The sequence below is a fragment of the Archocentrus centrarchus genome, chromosome 21, assembly GCF_007364275.1.
Source record: "Archocentrus centrarchus isolate MPI-CPG fArcCen1 chromosome 21, fArcCen1, whole genome shotgun sequence".
In the NCBI taxonomy this organism is placed as follows: domain Eukaryota; kingdom Metazoa; phylum Chordata; class Actinopteri; order Cichliformes; family Cichlidae; genus Archocentrus; species Archocentrus centrarchus.
The window spans coordinates 8,359,797-8,376,986 of record NC_044366.1 but is presented as its reverse complement, the minus strand read 5'-3'; the positions used below and the strand labels follow the sequence as shown (position 1 = coordinate 8,376,986).

The 17,190-nt window shown below is 39.6% G+C and overlaps 2 protein-coding genes across 4 annotated transcripts in view; one reads left to right on the top strand and one right to left on the bottom strand.

Moving 5' to 3' along the window:
- Positions 1–961: 961 nt before the first annotated feature.
- On the top strand, positions 962–16,608 carry ccnt2a (cyclin T2a). Of its 3 annotated transcripts, XM_030757664.1 has the most exons (10): positions 962–1,139; positions 3,867–3,948; positions 4,039–4,167; positions 4,486–4,546; positions 5,796–5,858; positions 6,872–6,917; positions 12,322–12,485; positions 12,668–12,738; positions 12,991–14,284; positions 14,447–16,608. In XM_030757664.1, exons 1-10 carry the CDS (start codon positions 982–984, stop codon positions 14,518–14,520), a joined length of 2,142 nt encoding a protein of 713 aa, XP_030613524.1. In that variant the 5' UTR covers positions 962–981; the 3' UTR covers positions 14,521–16,608. The 3 variants fall into 3 exon arrangements, 2 of the variants coding, with proteins under 2 accessions (XP_030613524.1, XP_030613523.1); XM_030757663.1 differs by having other exon boundaries at positions 12,991–16,608; XR_004021666.1 differs by lacking the exons at positions 12,668–12,738; positions 12,991–14,284; positions 14,447–16,608 and having other exon boundaries at positions 6,872–7,311; positions 12,322–12,459.
- The window catches only part of LOC115800364 (mitogen-activated protein kinase kinase kinase 19), a 17,191-nt gene continuing 16,587 nt past the window's right edge, over positions 16,587–17,190 (bottom strand). Inside the window, 1 exon segment of the mRNA XM_075074462.1 lies at positions 16,587–16,922. Coding sequence (XP_074930563.1) covers positions 16,790–16,922 — 133 coding nt within the window. The 3' untranslated portion in view covers positions 16,587–16,789.

Sequence of the window (17,190 nt, the reverse complement as noted above, 5' to 3'; positions counted from 1 at the left end):
GGGGAGGAGACAGAAGAGAAGCAGCAGGACTGGTGGCCTGGTGTCAGGAAAATAACCCTCCCAGAAATGTAAATAAGAACAAAGACATGATTGCTGATCCGAGGAAGAGGATGCAGTGGCACACTCCAATATACATCAGTGAGACAATTCCTTGGTACTGTACATGCATCAGTGAGAATTTCACCTGGTCTCATAACACCCAGCAGCAAGAACTGCACTTCCTGAGACAGCTCAGGAAATTTAGCATGTCGACCGAAATCCTAAACAACTTCTACAGATGAGAGTGTCGCACGACCTCGGTTACAGTGTGGCATGGAAGCTAGACTGTTCAGAACAGGTAGGCTCTCAAAAAATCAGTTCAATAAATCAGTGGAGCGGCCTCATCGTTAAGGACAATACACACCCACAACATCCCATTAAAGGGATCCCAGACAGTGCTCATATTTCTGTTTAGGTGAGGCAAAGTCATCGGCCTCTACAATGTAGGCAATAACAAATAGAGCTTTTTTTTTTTTTTAGAAAAAAAAATGTCTTTTTCTCTGCTCATGTTCTTCAGTGTTCAAGCTGAGTGCATTGATTAGAATTAGAATTTAGATTGAAATAAAGTTTGTGTTCTCATGTAATAATATTGTTTTATTATTATATTAATATAACAAAACAGGTACAACTCAGGTTCTGAAGATCAGGCCTTTTTAACTCATTTTATTTCTTGCAAATTTATCACTTTCTTTTATAAAATTCTTAATTAATTTTTAATCTTGGATCTTTATTTTTATTTCATTAGAAATTTTATAATTGTTTTGTGTGAAGGTAGACTGGCAAAATGAGATTTTCGCTGTGATCCACGGCGCAAATGAGATGCTGTAAAACTGCATGTTAATATTTTAAAAACCGGGCGCACAAATCGGAAGGGTCGTGTTTTCCTGTGCGACGCTGACGTCACATCCTCTTTCTTGATGCCCAGGCGAACGTTGGGGAGTAATGGCGGCGTGCCGGGGGTCTTCGTCGAAATGGTTTTTCACCCGGGAGCAGCTCGAAAACACGCCGTCCCGCCGATGTGGAGTAGAACCAGATCGGGAGCTCTCTTACCGACAGCAAGCGGCAAATCTGATCCAAGATATGGGTCAAAGACTCAACGTGTATCCTTTGTAAATAAACTTATCCTCGAGCAGGCTGGACGGAGACATGGCGCTAGCTAATCGTTGGCTACGGCCCGCTAGCTGAGTTTTACGCTGCTTCAGAGGTTAGGGAGCAAGACGCGCGTTTTTTTTGATTGGTGTGCTTTGGTTTTCTTTTATGTCTGTTAAAATAATTTTCTCGTATTAAGCCTGTAAGCACAGTAATGCGTATCACTTTACTTGTTTTCCGTTTAGCTTCGCGCTAATATGGCGTGCGAACTATTTTACTAGCTATTAGTAAGGCTTAGTTTGAGTCAAGTCTGCAACTTCTGGTAGACACAGAAATATACGTCTTCACGCATTAATGTGCTTTATGTACGCAGTAACGGTATTTATTCGATTGAGTGCGTGACCTGAATGATACCGTTGTATCACCGTTAAACACTATCTTATCTTGTTTTATACAGTATCTTGCAACATCCTTAGAGGATTAGCTTTCGAGTTTTATTTACTGTTTTTAATCATTTAGGCTGTTATTTCACGCCAATAAGATGCACAGTGATGTATCATGACTTGATAAACAGCCAGACTCCCTTTAATTTCAAAAATCTTTGAGAAAGTTGTCCTACATTAGGTCCTTCAGGTGGTTGAGGGAGACGAAATCTTTGAGAAAGATTAAAGAGTGTCCTCATCTGCACCCCTCACATGTGGGGTTCCTTAGGGCTCAGTCCTTGTACTGGTTCTGTTTTCACAGTATGCTACCCCTTGGCCATCTGCTTAATAGTTTCCTGCCATTAGTATGCTGCCAGTACAAAGCTGTACTTTTCTGTTAAGCCAAACAACCTCAGCAACCTTCTACCTTTATAAGTGCTTCACTATTAATAATCAAATGTATTCAAATTTCCTTAAAGTTAATCCAGGCAAAACTGAGGTTCTTGTTTGACCCCGACAACTTCAATCATCTGCTAAGAATCTTGGCATTATTTTTGACCAGTATTTGGAGTTTGAGTCTCACATCTCAAAGCTCATCCAGTCTTGTTTCTTTCATTTGAGAAATAGTGTAAAAATTAAACATTTTCTCTCATTTGGTCATTTGGAACTTTAAGTACAATTTTCTCCCACCTTGATTATTGTAACTCACTTTTTACGTGAATCTCTCACTCCTTCTTAGCCCATATCATGCTCTTCTACTTCCCTTCACTGGCTTCCAGTGAAATTAAGAATCCATTTAAAAATTTTATGAATATACAAAGCTCAACATAAACACGCCCCTACATATATAGCAGAGCTACTGAGACTTTCTAACAATTGTAGGGCTGCAACTATCAATTATTTTAGTTATCGAGTATTCTGTCGATTATTAAATCAATTAATCGAGTAATCAGATAAGAAATACTTTTGTCTTAATGGTTCATATACATATTTTAACTTCCATGGGTTTACTGCAGATTTTTCGCTGTGAAACAAACAGCGGTGTATGGACCAGCAAGTTCTTTTCTTCACTTGCTGATCAAGTGGTTGATGAAGGACCTCCAGCTGTGTCCCATTAAAGGTTTAATGGTGGCTACAGGGAAAAAGCTTCTGTTTTGGACACTAGAAAAATGTTTCCTTTCACGCCACCTGAGCGCACCGTCTGTATAGCAGCTCTGCCCCTTTGCGCTTGCGCAGACAGACTGAATGTAAAGCAGCCTCCTGCTGCTGTTATCAGTGGTTTTGTTGAAAAATTGGGATCTGCATGAGCATAATGTTGCAATGCTTTATGCAAGCATTTTCTCAATACGTTTCTAGTGTGTTCTGTACTAGTGCAGGTCTATTTTTAATCACTAATCAGGGATTAAAGTATAAAAATATTATGATGGGTGGGGCTTCCGGTACAGAACAATCGCTTTTGCTAATGCCTGCTGGCAGACGGTGGTGTCTATGGTTATAGCGATCCATTCTGGGAGCTAACAGCTGAAGTAAAGAAAAAAAAAAAAACAGCTGAAATTTTCAGCACAGGGAGCACAACACACAGACATGGCAGAGAGCTGTGGAGGTGTGGAAAAATGTGTCAGCGATGATCCACTCAATGTCAAAGGGAATCCGTTGCAGTGACAGAGACCTTTTTAGAACCTGAGGGTTTTTTGCTTTTTTTTTCCTAACGCCTGATCCACACTCCAGTCCAGTAGGTGGCAGTAATGCAGCTCTAAGCTGGTTTGCCAACTGCCATTAAACCCACAAGAAGTAGACAATGCCGACGGAGAACTTTAATGGTGCTAATGCAGATGAAACACTCCACTTACACTGAGACACCTGGGCGCTGCAGAGTTCAAACGAAGCATCGAAGCAACAAATTTGCTTCGAGGATTTTTTATAATCGAATTATTCAAGTTACTTGAGGAATCGTTGCAACCCTAGATTGTATATGGGTTCACTGGGGTCAAGATCAAGGTCACTCTCACTAAAAATAGAAAAGCAGTGGCCACTTATTAACTGGATAACAAAGAACGGGGTTATTATAGTGCAATGGGCGTATCTTACCTGGTGCTCTCGTTGGTTAGCTTGCTGAGCTGGGGGGTGTGTGTGTGTGTGTGTGTGTGTGTAAGGTTGTCTGTGTGGTTTTAGTCAAACTGTGACGCACTTAGCAATTTTTAAAACAGTTACAATGCAAACTAAGTTACCATTGATAAAGTATTGAGTTGAATCTTTATTTAGCCATTTGCTCTGTCATTAAACAAATTTTAAATATTTCCTTGACTCATCCTCCAGCTCTCAATTAACAATAAACACAGCAATTGTTTACATGCATAGATTTTATATGCACCACTCTTTCACCAAATTCCATAGAAATGTAAGTATTCTTAATATAGCTATCTTGTTTACCCACAACCACATGTTGGATAGACTTGACAAAAATGCACACCTCTTTGATTTTATGCAGATAATATCTCCAACTACCCTATTCTTGGCTGCAAAAGTGGAAGAGCAACCTCGGAAACTCGAACATGTAATCAAAGTTGCACATGCTTGCCTAAATCCACAAGAACCGCCTCTAGACACAAAAAGTAATGTAAGTATCAATATCTTTGCATAGTTTGTCATTCTTTTTATTTATTTATTTTTTTTTTTCTTTCCAGTTGTCTCAGTGGTCATGGTTTCCCTGTGTTAAACTGGTTGTGTCACATTCTCCTGCCCTGTGTAAGGCCTTTTATTATCCTGCACTGGCCTTTAGTTGGTGTGTACCAAACAAATACACCTAACTGGTCTTGCAGTAGTTGTGTAATGAGCCTCTCTGTTTGGAGTTTTGGCCATTTGAAATCAGTTGTTAGGGGGTTAGGTTAATAGACGCATTACAGTTGTGTTGTAATGACTGTCTATCAAACTTCAGGCATACCTCCAGCAAGCTCAAGAGCTGGTGATACTTGAATCCATAGTGCTGCAGACCCTGGGTGAGTAGTGGTGACTGGAGTGGATGACTTGAGAGCGGTTTGTTTGTCAATATCATTGGTTAATTCTAAGTAAGGGAGTAGTGCTATTGATTACTGTTGAAATTATTTACCACAACCTGCTGACTGAAATGTATTATTTGCATATGGTTATTTTCTCATGTTTTCAATGAATCATGTAAAGGTGACATGTCATTTCTTTTTTGCTAATGCTTTGGTGAATATGATATTGATGATACTGTGAACAGTTGTTCATAGGAATATTTTTCAACTTTTTTATACACCTCATAATCGCAACATCTTCTGTTGTGACTGGGTGTGCACCGATCCAACTTTTCCAATTTCTGATACTACGCTGATACCTTGGCTTTAGCTATCTGTTGATACTGCGTACTTACCATGTACCAGTATTGAAATGGTAAGCCATATTCTTTACTGAGGAAAAGAATATATGTAATGTAAGGCAGCAACACGTCCAGCTTAAACATTACTTTCCTATATTTATAAAATAAGAGATAAGAAATTAGAATGTCGATTTACTGGATTAGTATTCATAAAATAATGCATGGCAACAGGCTCAAAATAAATATAACAATGTATTGTGTAAATGGATTGTTGTTCATCTCATTTATTTGCAATAGTCTTCAGCTCAGTGTGAAAGTTAATAGGCTGCTGCACATTGCTGTACGTGACAGTCGTGCTAGTTTCTCCTTTTCTTCCACGTAACTGAATGCGTGAAGTGAAATGAGTGGATTACTATATGTTTATGGTACTGTAAGTAAAATAAAAGCTCAGTGGTCAATAAGACTGGAAAAAGGCTCTATAAATGCAAGTACAGTACATAAAAGTTTCCCAACAAGTGCCCCCAGAAAAAAATGTTCTTCTGGCTTCTACATTGTATAATGCCTCTGACACTGAACAGAATAGAATTGAGTGGCTCATTGATAGAGAGCCAGCTTTAGAGTCAGAATTGGATTAATACCCAATCCAAATATTGGATCGGTGCATCCCTGGTTTGGCTAGAACAGTTTGTGCGCTCCTACTTAAAATGTAGGGAAAAGTCTGTCATTCAAGTCAATTCGGTCTCTCTTTAAACAGCCTTAAATTGACCATCAAGCTCTAAAATCTACTTTTAACATGCAGATGTGCCCTAATTTTCATTAATTACATTATTTTTTTTTTAATCATACAATGACATGTCACCTCCCCGCTATGTCTGTGTTGAACTCACCTGTCATGTATTTTGTTCCAGGCTTTGAAATAACTATTGATCACCCACACACTGATGTGGTGAAATGTACCCAGCTAGTGCGAGGTAGAGGCTTCCTTCTTTGCTCTTTGTGCCCTCTGCTCTTGTTTATCCCACCTCAGATATGGGTGGGCAAGGGGATGAAAACCTTGCTGATTTAATGCTTACATGACCACTAGCCTTGTTCTTTTTATGAACCTTTTTGACAGTAGCATAAATGGCATTTGCCAACACTTGTTGAGGCAAGACTGAGATTGAATTATTTCTGAAATATTACTCTTTCATTTTGTCTTAAACTGCCCCTAAATTAGGATTCCATGTTTTTCTGTTGTCTTATTAGCCACAGTTATTTACTTGTCACCAAAACTGTAATCTATAATCTTAATCTAAAATCTGCAAAAATGCAGCTAGAAAATATTTTTCAGATTTATTTTTTCTAGTACATGTGCAAATGTGTGCCTTTTAAAAACATACCAAATAACCTTAATTTCCCTCATACAAATTGATTGTCTAAAGCTACTTGGTGCCACAGTTTAGAAAAGGTAGCTGTCTTTAAAATCGATAAAATGTGCCCATACTGGTGAATTGTGTTGGCACGCATGCAGAGCAAGCTTTGTCCTCCTCTGCCTGAGTAAACTGTAACCCAAAGTCCATGTAACCTTTGCAGAAATTAGAATCCGTGTACAGTAACAGACAAGCCTGCTCCTGATGAGCAGGAGAATGCTGTTATGCTTAGGTAAATAAAACTTAAATGGTCTAAACTGGTTGTAAACATTTTATTACAATAGTAGGAATTTCCTGTCGCTCTGGCTAGAAGCCCTTTTAGAGATAAAAAATTCTCTATTCAGGTCAAGTACTACAGCTCTCTAAAAATTTCCAAAATGTTGCATGAGCTTGCATAATTTTTTTTTTTTTTTCCCAGTCTCGGTCTTGTCTTAATTAGTGCATTGGAAGTCAGCTTAAACAATAAACTTGACATTCTGTCCTAATAATAATGAAAAAATCATTTTGGTTTGCAGAAAATGTAATTCTTTTTTCCTTCTTCTGTTTTTTTTTTTCTTTTTTCTTCTCTCTTACAGCAAGCAAGGATCTGGCACAGACTTCCTATTTCATGGCTACCAACAGGTTGTTATCCTGCCCCTCTTTGTTGCACTTTGACTGCACACCATAGCTTCCTGTAATGCAGGGTACCCTTTCAGTGTCCAACGGGCCCTACTTGCACTGGTGGTTGTTGGGACGCTTGCCTCCTCCCCTCAGCTCCCCTCCCTTCTTCCAAGGTAGCGGGACGTGGTGGCTTGTAGCGTTACCGGCCCCAGTTGCAGTGCGGTGTATTGTACAAGGGACCACGTGTTGGCACAGATGGGTTGAATGCAAGATGTGAAGTGTAGTGGTGCGCTTGAAACCCACACGTTTGTTCGGTTGCAAAAAAGTGCATAATTCTAAAAGAAAGACACTTTGGTAGCCTGAATAGCAGCTAAAGATTTCACAGATGTAAACATTTCTCATAGAGGGCCTTCCGGTAAGTACCGCAGATTAATTTTTAAAATGTTGTTTTTCATTTGAATTTGTTCAAAATGTGTTATCTCTGTAGCTATATTCAGCTTTTGTAATGTTTGATTGTCATGAAATGTACTTCTAGCTTTAAGCTAATTTAAGCTTAAGAAAAACTTAATTATAACCCATTAAGGACCTGCAAAATATGAGGGTTTTACCAGTAGCCCAGGTTGGTCCACTTGAGCCACACCATGCTAAGCCGAGCAATGCTGAAATGTATTTCCACTACAACCTTACAGCAGAGTAGGTGTGGGTAGCCACAAAAATATATCACAATATTTTAAGAAAATTTGCTATAATTATATTTATGACAGTTTAAAAAATGCATAAAGAGCAGCAGTTTATCAGTAATTGCAGCTTGCAGGCAGCAGTATTTATTAGTGCAAACAAAATGAAGTGCATCTTCCATCCTTCTTTTCCAACAAGCTTCTGTAATTGATTATCGATTACCTAATTCAAAGTGGGACTTTATTGCAACAGGTTACCAGCACATTATAGTGCAGTAGTAGTGAGGCAGCACAAAAGTAGCCTGTGTAGAATTTTCAATAGAAATTTAAATTTTAAGTAAAAGATTAACACTTTCAGTTTAACCTTGTAACTCTTCAGAAGCCGGCACAATATCGTCACATAACTGACAAAATATATTCTACCTGGGATGTTGTGTTTTGGGTTAAGTTTTTTTTAACCAGCTTCTTAACTGCATCAGTACGTTCCATCCACCGCCAGGTTGATCTTGTGGGTTTTTACAGACATTTGAGTTATCTATCAGTACAGATGCTCAGAGATTAAGAGTGGAATCTGGGGGGGGGGGGGGGGGGAACGGGGGGGGGGGGGTCTTTGCTTCATCTTTTGACTTATTCTCCTCTTATACCAGTGTTGATGTGGAGGTTTTGCCTGAGTGGCAACTGCTATTGTTCAGGAGAATGCCAGCCGCAACTGTTTTCGGCATTTGACTGCTAGCCTTGTTTTTCCACTCCAGTGGACTTGATCCACCTGGTCTCCTGTGGTTTGGGGTAGGGATGTGCGCAGTTACTCGACTAACTGACTAGTTGTTGCTATTGTTACTAGTCGGTACTAGGGTTTAATCCCGGGATCCGGGATTCCCGGGAAATGCGATCAGAACCATTTCCCGTTTCCCGGGAAACGTTAGACGGGAAACCGGGAAAAAAGTCGCGCGCGTTGATTTGACTTTCAGAAAGAAAAGAAAGCTTCAGAATGTTAAATTTAAGGAAATATTGAGAGAAGGGTTCGTTTAATGCGAAAAGCATTACTCTTCATTTCAGGCACGTTCAGCCTCCGTTTAAGGCTTCAGCCTTCATCTCAAGCGTTTTAATAGAGGTATTACACAGTTGTACTTTTTTCCTCTTTAATTTGTTGAAATCGTAGGCAATGTGTTTACCCTAAAGTATTTTGTATTATATAATTTTATATTATTATATATTGTTATATTGCATTATATAGCCTATAAAATATGCCTGCCCTGAACAATAAAGAAATATCTGTTTAACTTCGAGTGTTTCTTTTCCTCGTTTGCAGCCGCTTACTAACAATCATGAATTAGGATACGGGCCTAATGTGTGAAGAAATTATCATGAAATAGATTGTTTTAACATATTTCGCTTTTAAAATGGAGTTGAGTAAAATGTATATTTTTTAGGCTATAAGGATCGGCCAGTTTTTCAAAAGACGATTCACAGCGAACCTACTTTAACCCTCAGACACGGTGTTATAAATTTGCTGTTGTCAGAATGGCAATGACCAAGTCGTAGTGCATTACTCAAGGCCCTGTGTTATGTCATATTATAGTGTAGTATGGTAGTTAACTTTTCAATGACTATTACAGCGTTCCACTGGTGGAGATATAGTGCAACAGATGTCGCCACGACAGCGTGGCTGAGCCTTTATCAATGCTGTGTGGAGATGAACCGTATTGTTTTGCACCAGCAATTGTAAAATATCTTGGTATAATTCCATGTACAATGGAGGAATATTCGAATTATATTTGTTAAGGGAGTGTTGAGGAACGATACAACACCGCATAGCTCGAGCACTCCAATGTCGAGATGTAGGTTTTATTGCGTTAATCAAGCCGACGTTACCCCCTACTGGGCATAACAGGACATAGCTGGAAAGCTACCTCTACAATATCAGAATAGGTTAAGGCCGACACAGGCTACAGAAGGCCTAATTAAAATAAAAAATAAATAAACTTTTTCCCGGGATTCCCGGGAAATGGCTCGTCATTTCCCGGGATTTGATTCATGTCATTTTCGGGAAAAATATTAAACCCTAGTCGGTACCAGACGTACTAGTCGGTTAGCCTAATTAAGGTTTTAATTAACCCAGTGCTGGTAAATGTTTGTCTTAAATGTTATGCAGCCACCTGCCACCAGATGGAGCTGCAGCCTTTACATCGTTATAGAAAAATGCCAAAACGTAAGTGCACCTCCAAAGAAACACCCTTCCTTCCCCGCATTTCCGGTTTGTACAAAGAAGTGAGAAAACTAGCGGGACAAATGTGTTTGTGCCTTAAAAACACTGAGAGTAGGACCCAGGAGGGGAAAAAAGTGCCAGAATTTTATGTTTCTGTCGGCCGACACCGCATTTCTAACACTGGGGCACGAACGAAAGGTAATTAACACACGCAATGCACCTGCACAGGTATAAACGCAGCAACATCGACCACTTACGTTGTAGCAGCTGAAACCTGAATCAGGGGTAAGCTGGAGGAGGAAGCTGGATGAGAGTGAGGTCTGGGCTCCACTGATGCCGCCCCGGATAGGAGGAAGAAAATGGATGGATGCGTATATTGTATTGATCCGTGTCATGAATTGTAGAGCAACGAGCATCGTTGACAATGCGTGGCACAATGCGCCACACTTTTAAGTCGCAAGTTATTCATTTTTCGGATGTTATTTTCTCATGTTCAATGATGCGTGAACATCATTTTCATATTCTTCCTTTTATTGGAGTATAACGAGCAGTGTTCATAATGCGCAGTACCGTACAGTTAAACAGCATTTAAAGTGCGATTCATCATAGAAGAACGTGATTAATGGTTTCAAATGCCTTTGTTTAGACAGCTTTTGACATTGTTCCCTAGATAGGCATAAAATTTAATTTTATATCTGAGTGTTTTAGTTTTAGTCTAGTCGGTCAGTCAAATTTTTTTTACCGTTCTTTAGTCGACTATTAAATTAGTCGTCAGGAACATCCCTGGTTTGGAGTTTAGTTTGACTCGTGTGGTGTTTGCATTTTATTTTACTGGTTATTAGTTGCTCTTAATATTTAAACTCTGTTGAATACTGAGATTTAGCTTTGCTTTATTTTGGAAGCTATTCAGTGATAAACTGCTTTCTCCAGCGATAGAGAGAATGGAAAGATGGAAAAAAGTTACAGCAAACGGAATGTGTTTATTACCACATTACTGATCTTTATTAGTGGTTCAAGGAAACAACTATTATTGCTGTGTGGTGCAGTGGAAAAACTGTTGTACCATTTACTGCATGGCTTGGCACAACCCCCTGCTATGGAAAAACCCAAAATATGATGTGTAACTAATTTCTAGTACTGATCAAAAAGCATTTTGTGTGTGTGGGTGTGTGTGTGTGTGTGGGTATTTTTTTTTCTTTTTCCCTGAATGTAAGAGCTGAAGGACATGTCATGTTTTTGAGTTGAAAAACCAGGTCCTTAACGGGTTTAATTGTTATTAATGGCTTTGTCTGAAACTTCAGTTTACAGTGTCTGGATGCTGAATGTGAGCGGTGTAAATGTTTTGGGGCTTAAAAGCAAAACCTGTAATAAAATCTTTATTTTTTTTTTTAATTTGATTACAATTAGATTTCAATCAGATCTGCTAAATGCATATAAATGTTGGCTGTGACTGATAACTGTTATAGTTACAACCATCAGATTCCAGACATTGTACTCGCTGCAGAGATTAGCCCTTACCAAATGTGTTCTGCATTATGTTATCCACCTGTTGTTGAACTAACTATAAAGTGGGCAAGGTCTAACTTTAAGCTTTTTCTTTATGGGTTAAGGTTACACTAGTATGTACATTGTTTCAGTTTGAGATGATTACAGATATCTAAGTCTTGGCCTTTTTAAAAAGACAAAAACAAAACAAAATTGATTCTCTTAACACATTCAATGATACCCACTTCAAAAGAGGTGAACTTCTGTTGCCCCTAATAATTAAGAACTAAATTCTTTGTTGGTGATCTTGAAGTGTTTTAAGTTTTTGCATGTATCTTAGCTGTCAGTGTTTGGTAGTTGTAGTTTCTGTTTCCGTATGTTTCCAGTTCTTTTTACAGAATGGTTACACATATTTAATTAGCTTTTTAAACTTAATTCATTTTTATATCATATGGTGATGACTTTACATTTCTACAGCACAACTGCTATGGTGTATGCCTCCAGTGCTTTGATTTTTGAGCCGCTTGATTTACATAGTCCAAAGAGAGAGCTATGCAGTGAGATGCTGTAGGAGCACGCCCCTGTCAGACACACAATGTAGCTGTCACATGGATGTCCTCATTATCAGTGTGTTTTGCGATGACCAGATTAAGCTGCTACAAGTGGAGTCATTCCCTGCTTCACTACCCTTTTTTTTTTTTTTTTTTTTTTTTTTTTTTAATTCCCCAGCATTTAAACAAGCCAAGTTTCTGGAATAATACTTTTTTTTTTTTTTTTTAATATATATATATATATATAATTTCCTTACGTTTAAGCATAGTTGGAATTATGTCCATGTGATACCTGGAACCATATGATTGTGCTTGTAATAAGAGTCTTATGAAGTCAGTTAAACTGTATCAGCACTATTAAGCAACAGTCTTGCAACTTGTGTCAGCATCATATTAAAACTGTCGGCCCCCTCTTTGGTTTTTCTCCTTTCTCCACATGTGGGACCAATCCTGACCACACCTGCATTGAATCAACTCACATGCCTGTACTGTCACGTAATATGCAGTCTGCACCTCACTACCTTCTGCCTCCAGTACAAGCCCACAGTAATTGCCTGTGTGTGCATCCATCTGGCGTGTAAGTGGTCCAACTGGGAGATCCCAGTTTCTACTGATGGGAAACACTGGTGGGAGTACGTGGACAGCTCTGTCACGCTTGAGCTGCTTGATGGTGAGAGAGGTTACCTTTAATTCAGTCATCTCTTGCAGCTTTTTATGAAGTTAATCTTTTGTATGGTTGTATTTTGTAAGCATATTTAACCAAGGACAAGTTTATAAAATGCTTTAAAAAATATGGAAATGAAAGAAGTGACAACACAATTGTTTGATGGCATGCATGTCCTGTACTTTCAGAGTTGACCCATGAGTTTCTGCAGATTCTGGAGAAAACCCCCAGCCGACTAAAGCGGATACGCAACTGGAGGGTAGGACACATTGCTGCCCTGTTTGTTAGCTGCAAAATAATTTTTACTTATTTATTAATATACAATATAGTAGATGTAATTTACATACATCCCGCTCTGTAAAATAATCCATTTGCGATAATGGTGGCAGGTTTTTAAATGGTAAATACTTTATGCAGGTGCTGCTAGAGAAATCTTGCCACATTGAGCATTATTTCTAGTTTGTCAGTGTCTGCAGCCTCAGTCTTACAAGCCTCATTTTCTGCCCTGTAGGCAACACAAGCTGCCAAAAAGCCTAAGACTGAAAACGCCCAGATGACTGACAACTCATTTGCTGGACCATCACTGGCCCAGGACCAAGCTGATGCCTCACTTCCTGGAATTCCTTCTTCCAGCCTAGGTTTTTCCAAAGCAGGCTCCGCCTTTCCCGTGCCCATGCCTGGCCAGTCCAGTGGAGCACCTCTGTCTCTGGACACCATCGCTGCCGCATACAATCCAGGAAGCCACAGTGAATGGCCTCAGAGCAACCAGAGCCAACTAGGATATTCTACCACTTGTATAAAACAGGAACCCCTTAGCATCTCTATCCAAGAGGCTTTGCAAACCTCTACTTCCTCTTTGCTTCAGCATCCAGTGGTTTTCAAGACTGAAAAAATAGATTTCAACCCAGTCAAACAAGAACAAAAGGGAGCTGGTGGGAGTGGAGCTGCTAAGCATCAACTACCACCTCAGTCTGCTTATCCTCCACCAGCCCAACCTTCTCCAGCTCAGAAGCTGTCACTAGATAAATACAGAGAGAAACATGCTGCAGAGCTGGCCATCTCTGGGCAGAAACGTAGGCAGGAACAGCATGGTGGAGTAATGGACTGCGATACAAGGGGGGATTTGTTGTCCTCCTCCTCTAGCTATGCACCATCCACTATGAGCCAAATAGACAATAGAAAACATTCACAGTCCCACCAAACATCCCATGGTGGTGGTGGCAGCACCACTGCTTCCCCAATGAAAATGAAAGTCCCTTCCTCCTCATCTTCAGGCCAAGATAGGCGCCATCATAGTGACAAACGGGACAAAAGCTTGCTTAAAGTCCGCTTGGCTGTGCCTGGGTCCAGTGGCGGTTCCCAGATGGATAAGAGCAGTCAACAGAGCAAAGACGAGCTTAAGATGAAGATTAAAGTGTCATCCTCTGAGCGCCACAGCTCATCAGATGAAGGCGTGGGCACCAACAACAAGAGTAAATATTCCAGTCCAGTGGTAAGCAAGGAGAAACACCGTGGAGCCGAGCACAACCTCCATCGCCACCACAAACACAGTCACCCCCATATACACAGTGGCAATGGTCGAGGAAGCACGGAGGGCTCAGGTGGTGGGGTAGGCCTGCTGCGGGGTCCTCCAGGCCTCATCAACATGGAAGGAACAACACATGGTCCTCCTGGATCCACCTCTTCATCCTCAGCACGCAAGAGGGCATATCCTGAGGCTAGCCACAACCACCACCCTTCGTCCTCATCCATCAGTTCTAGCTCTAAAGTGAGCAAAAGCTCCAAGGGTGGCTCTGGTGCTCCAGGTACTTCATCTTTTTCTTCCCCCTCTTTTCCTCCTTGCTCCTCTCCTGTTCTGCAGTGTGTCTCATCTGGCTTGCAGCTCTATGGCTAACCTCCCTCCCTCCATCCCACCCTCCTCCTTCTCCTTATTCTTGTTTCTCCTCCTCCCCTCCTGTCACACCCAGGTGGGCTGCGGACCTCTCAGCAGTACCCTCCTCCTAGCGAATCACCACATGAAGTGGGAGAGCAGAGACACTGAATCCACCACTCTGCAGCCATGGCCAGCACATGAAAATGGCAACAAACTACCCACAGTTCAAACTTTGAAGACTATGCTCACCTCTTTGTTAAGTGCCCTATGAAAAAAAATAACTGATGATAAACCCTTTATTGAAAGGCAGAAAGTTATCTGCAAGAAAAGGAGTATTGTTGGACTTCTCAATTTGAGATGTGAAAGATGAAATATTATGCTTCCTGACTGTCACATCTCTGGGCTTTGGTGCTCAGTCCTGTATTTCTGTTGTGTTGAATTGCTGCTTGGTTATTCTTCCTCTTCAAATGGGTCTAGAAATGTGTAAAGGTGGTTGTGTGTTTGGGAAAGTGTTGTTTCCATCAGGGGGAGAAGTTTTTCCTTACATGTCAGATCTCCATATGGGAAAACACAAGTATTACAATTTCTATAAAAAGCAAGCAAGGTGCGCTTTTCCTTTTCCTTTTTTTTTTTTTCCTTCCTCCTTTTCTTTTTTCCTTTTAAGAAGTAATTGAATCACATGTCTGTGGTTTTATGGAGGAAGATAGTGACCAGGTGGAGATGAGTTCAGTTTGCTGGTATTCTATTTAGTACTGTTGATGGATGCAATTTTTTTTTTTCTTTTTTAGATGTTTAAAATTCATCTCAATTACTTTGTCTTGGTTTCTTTTTATACTTAAGTACTGTGCGTATGATTTGCATGTTTCAATCAAAGGGATTTGGAAGGAGAGCGCCAACTTGCTGTTTACAAAAAAAAATGGAGATAAATGTACATACATTTTTGTATGTTTAAAGAAAAAGCTATACCATGACTACTCAGGTTAGGAGCTGCTTGTAAGTATAACAAGATTATTGTAATACCTATAAAAGAGTTTTATTTTGTCGATCAGTGGAGTGGGCGTCATCGGGTATACAGTTGAAGCATTCCAGTAGTGTGTGCTTCTCCCGGCCTTGCTATAAGATAGTGATGTACTGTAGGTTTCCATCAGAGAATATCAGCAACTGGCACATCCAACACCTACTTACCACGTAAGAGCGATGCAATTTGTACCAAAAAAAAATTTTTTTTGGACCTCTAAGTAGACCTTAAGCTGGATGCCAAAGGTTGTGCCTCAACAAGAGGAAAAAAAAACTGGCAAGGACAGTAGTTGTGCTATTAAAGTTTACATAACCCTTTTTACTTTGAATGCATTCGGCATTTAACGACATAAAACTGTAGCCCTTTAGATGTCAACCCATAAAAGGGAAATGCCCATTATTTAATCACTGATCAACAGGGTACTGTTCAGGATTAAACACTTGTTGGCTCAGTTTCATTTAGCTGTGACAAACTGGCCACATGCAAGATGGCCCACCTGATATGTAGGCAACCTCAGATATCTGCAATGTAGACACGCTTAATAATTTCTTTGTATCGCTGACTTCCTTTATTCGATTGGTTTTATTTACGTTTGCAGCCCTGTACCTGTCTGGACACGGCTTTAGTATCAGTTTCATGCATTAAACACTCTTCAGTTCTAAGTTCTTGATATGACCCAGTCTTCTGTGACTGGGTTATTCATTTATTTTAGTGTGTGCAAAATAAAAATTAGGCTGAGGCTACATTGTTTGTACCTTGATTGGGGATTTGCATTTGGGCACACAGGATAACTACAGTTGTAGAGCATAAGCTACTCTTCACATCCCTTTTCTCCACTTCTCATTTCAAAATTCAAAATAAACTTTAATGTTGCCACTACCCTACAGCGGAATAAATGCTGGTGGTCTTTGTCATTTAATGCGCAATTTAAAGACACTTTGTGCTGTACTGCTTGTAGTTGAATATGAGGAGACATGGAAAAGTACTTACCAGCAGCATGTTGTTACCACAGAGTTTAAGGCTGAATCCTTAGTGATCAAATATAAAGATATTGGGAACAAGTAATTTACATTTCACTTAAAAATGATGGTTGGATATAGATGTTTATTAGAATGGGGAAAAAAAACACAAACCTGTTATATGGAGTGAACTCAAGGCCTTTATTAAAAAAAAAAAAAAAAAAAAAACCTGGCACATGTATAAGGTTTCTATGGGAAATAGTAAGAAAAAGCCTACATCTAATTATTCACATTTTAAAAGTCCTATTACTGCACACACAAGTATAATTTATTAAAGTGCTTCTCAAGACTGGTTTCTTCTTACTCTACTGTTGGCCCTACTGCTATAGGGCCACAAAAGACCATTGATGTTAACAGTTACATGAATCAAATAAACTCAAGGGCATTTTTTACTTCTAATTTAACAACACAGTCCTTTTGTGTGATCACAGCACTTATTTTTCACTTTCTCCTTAGAGTTTGTGTCAGTTCCATTTGTAGGGATGAATGAATGCCCCAGGAGCTGGTCAGCTGATGGACGTAGTTTCTGGTCACTAGGGTTGAGAGAAAAATTAAATAAAATTAAAGATTCAATGACTTCTGGCTATAACCATAGACTGTATATAAAAGATGGATGACAGCCACTGGGATGAAATTTGTGGTCATATTTTTTATTGTAGGCAAATATCAAAGCACTCAAAGTAACCTTACACAGAAGAGTTAATAACAATAAATCAAGAAATATCAAGTTAATAGAACAAGTTTACAAATGAATCACAAGACCTCTCATTGACTTTATACAACTGTTTTAACCCTATACCA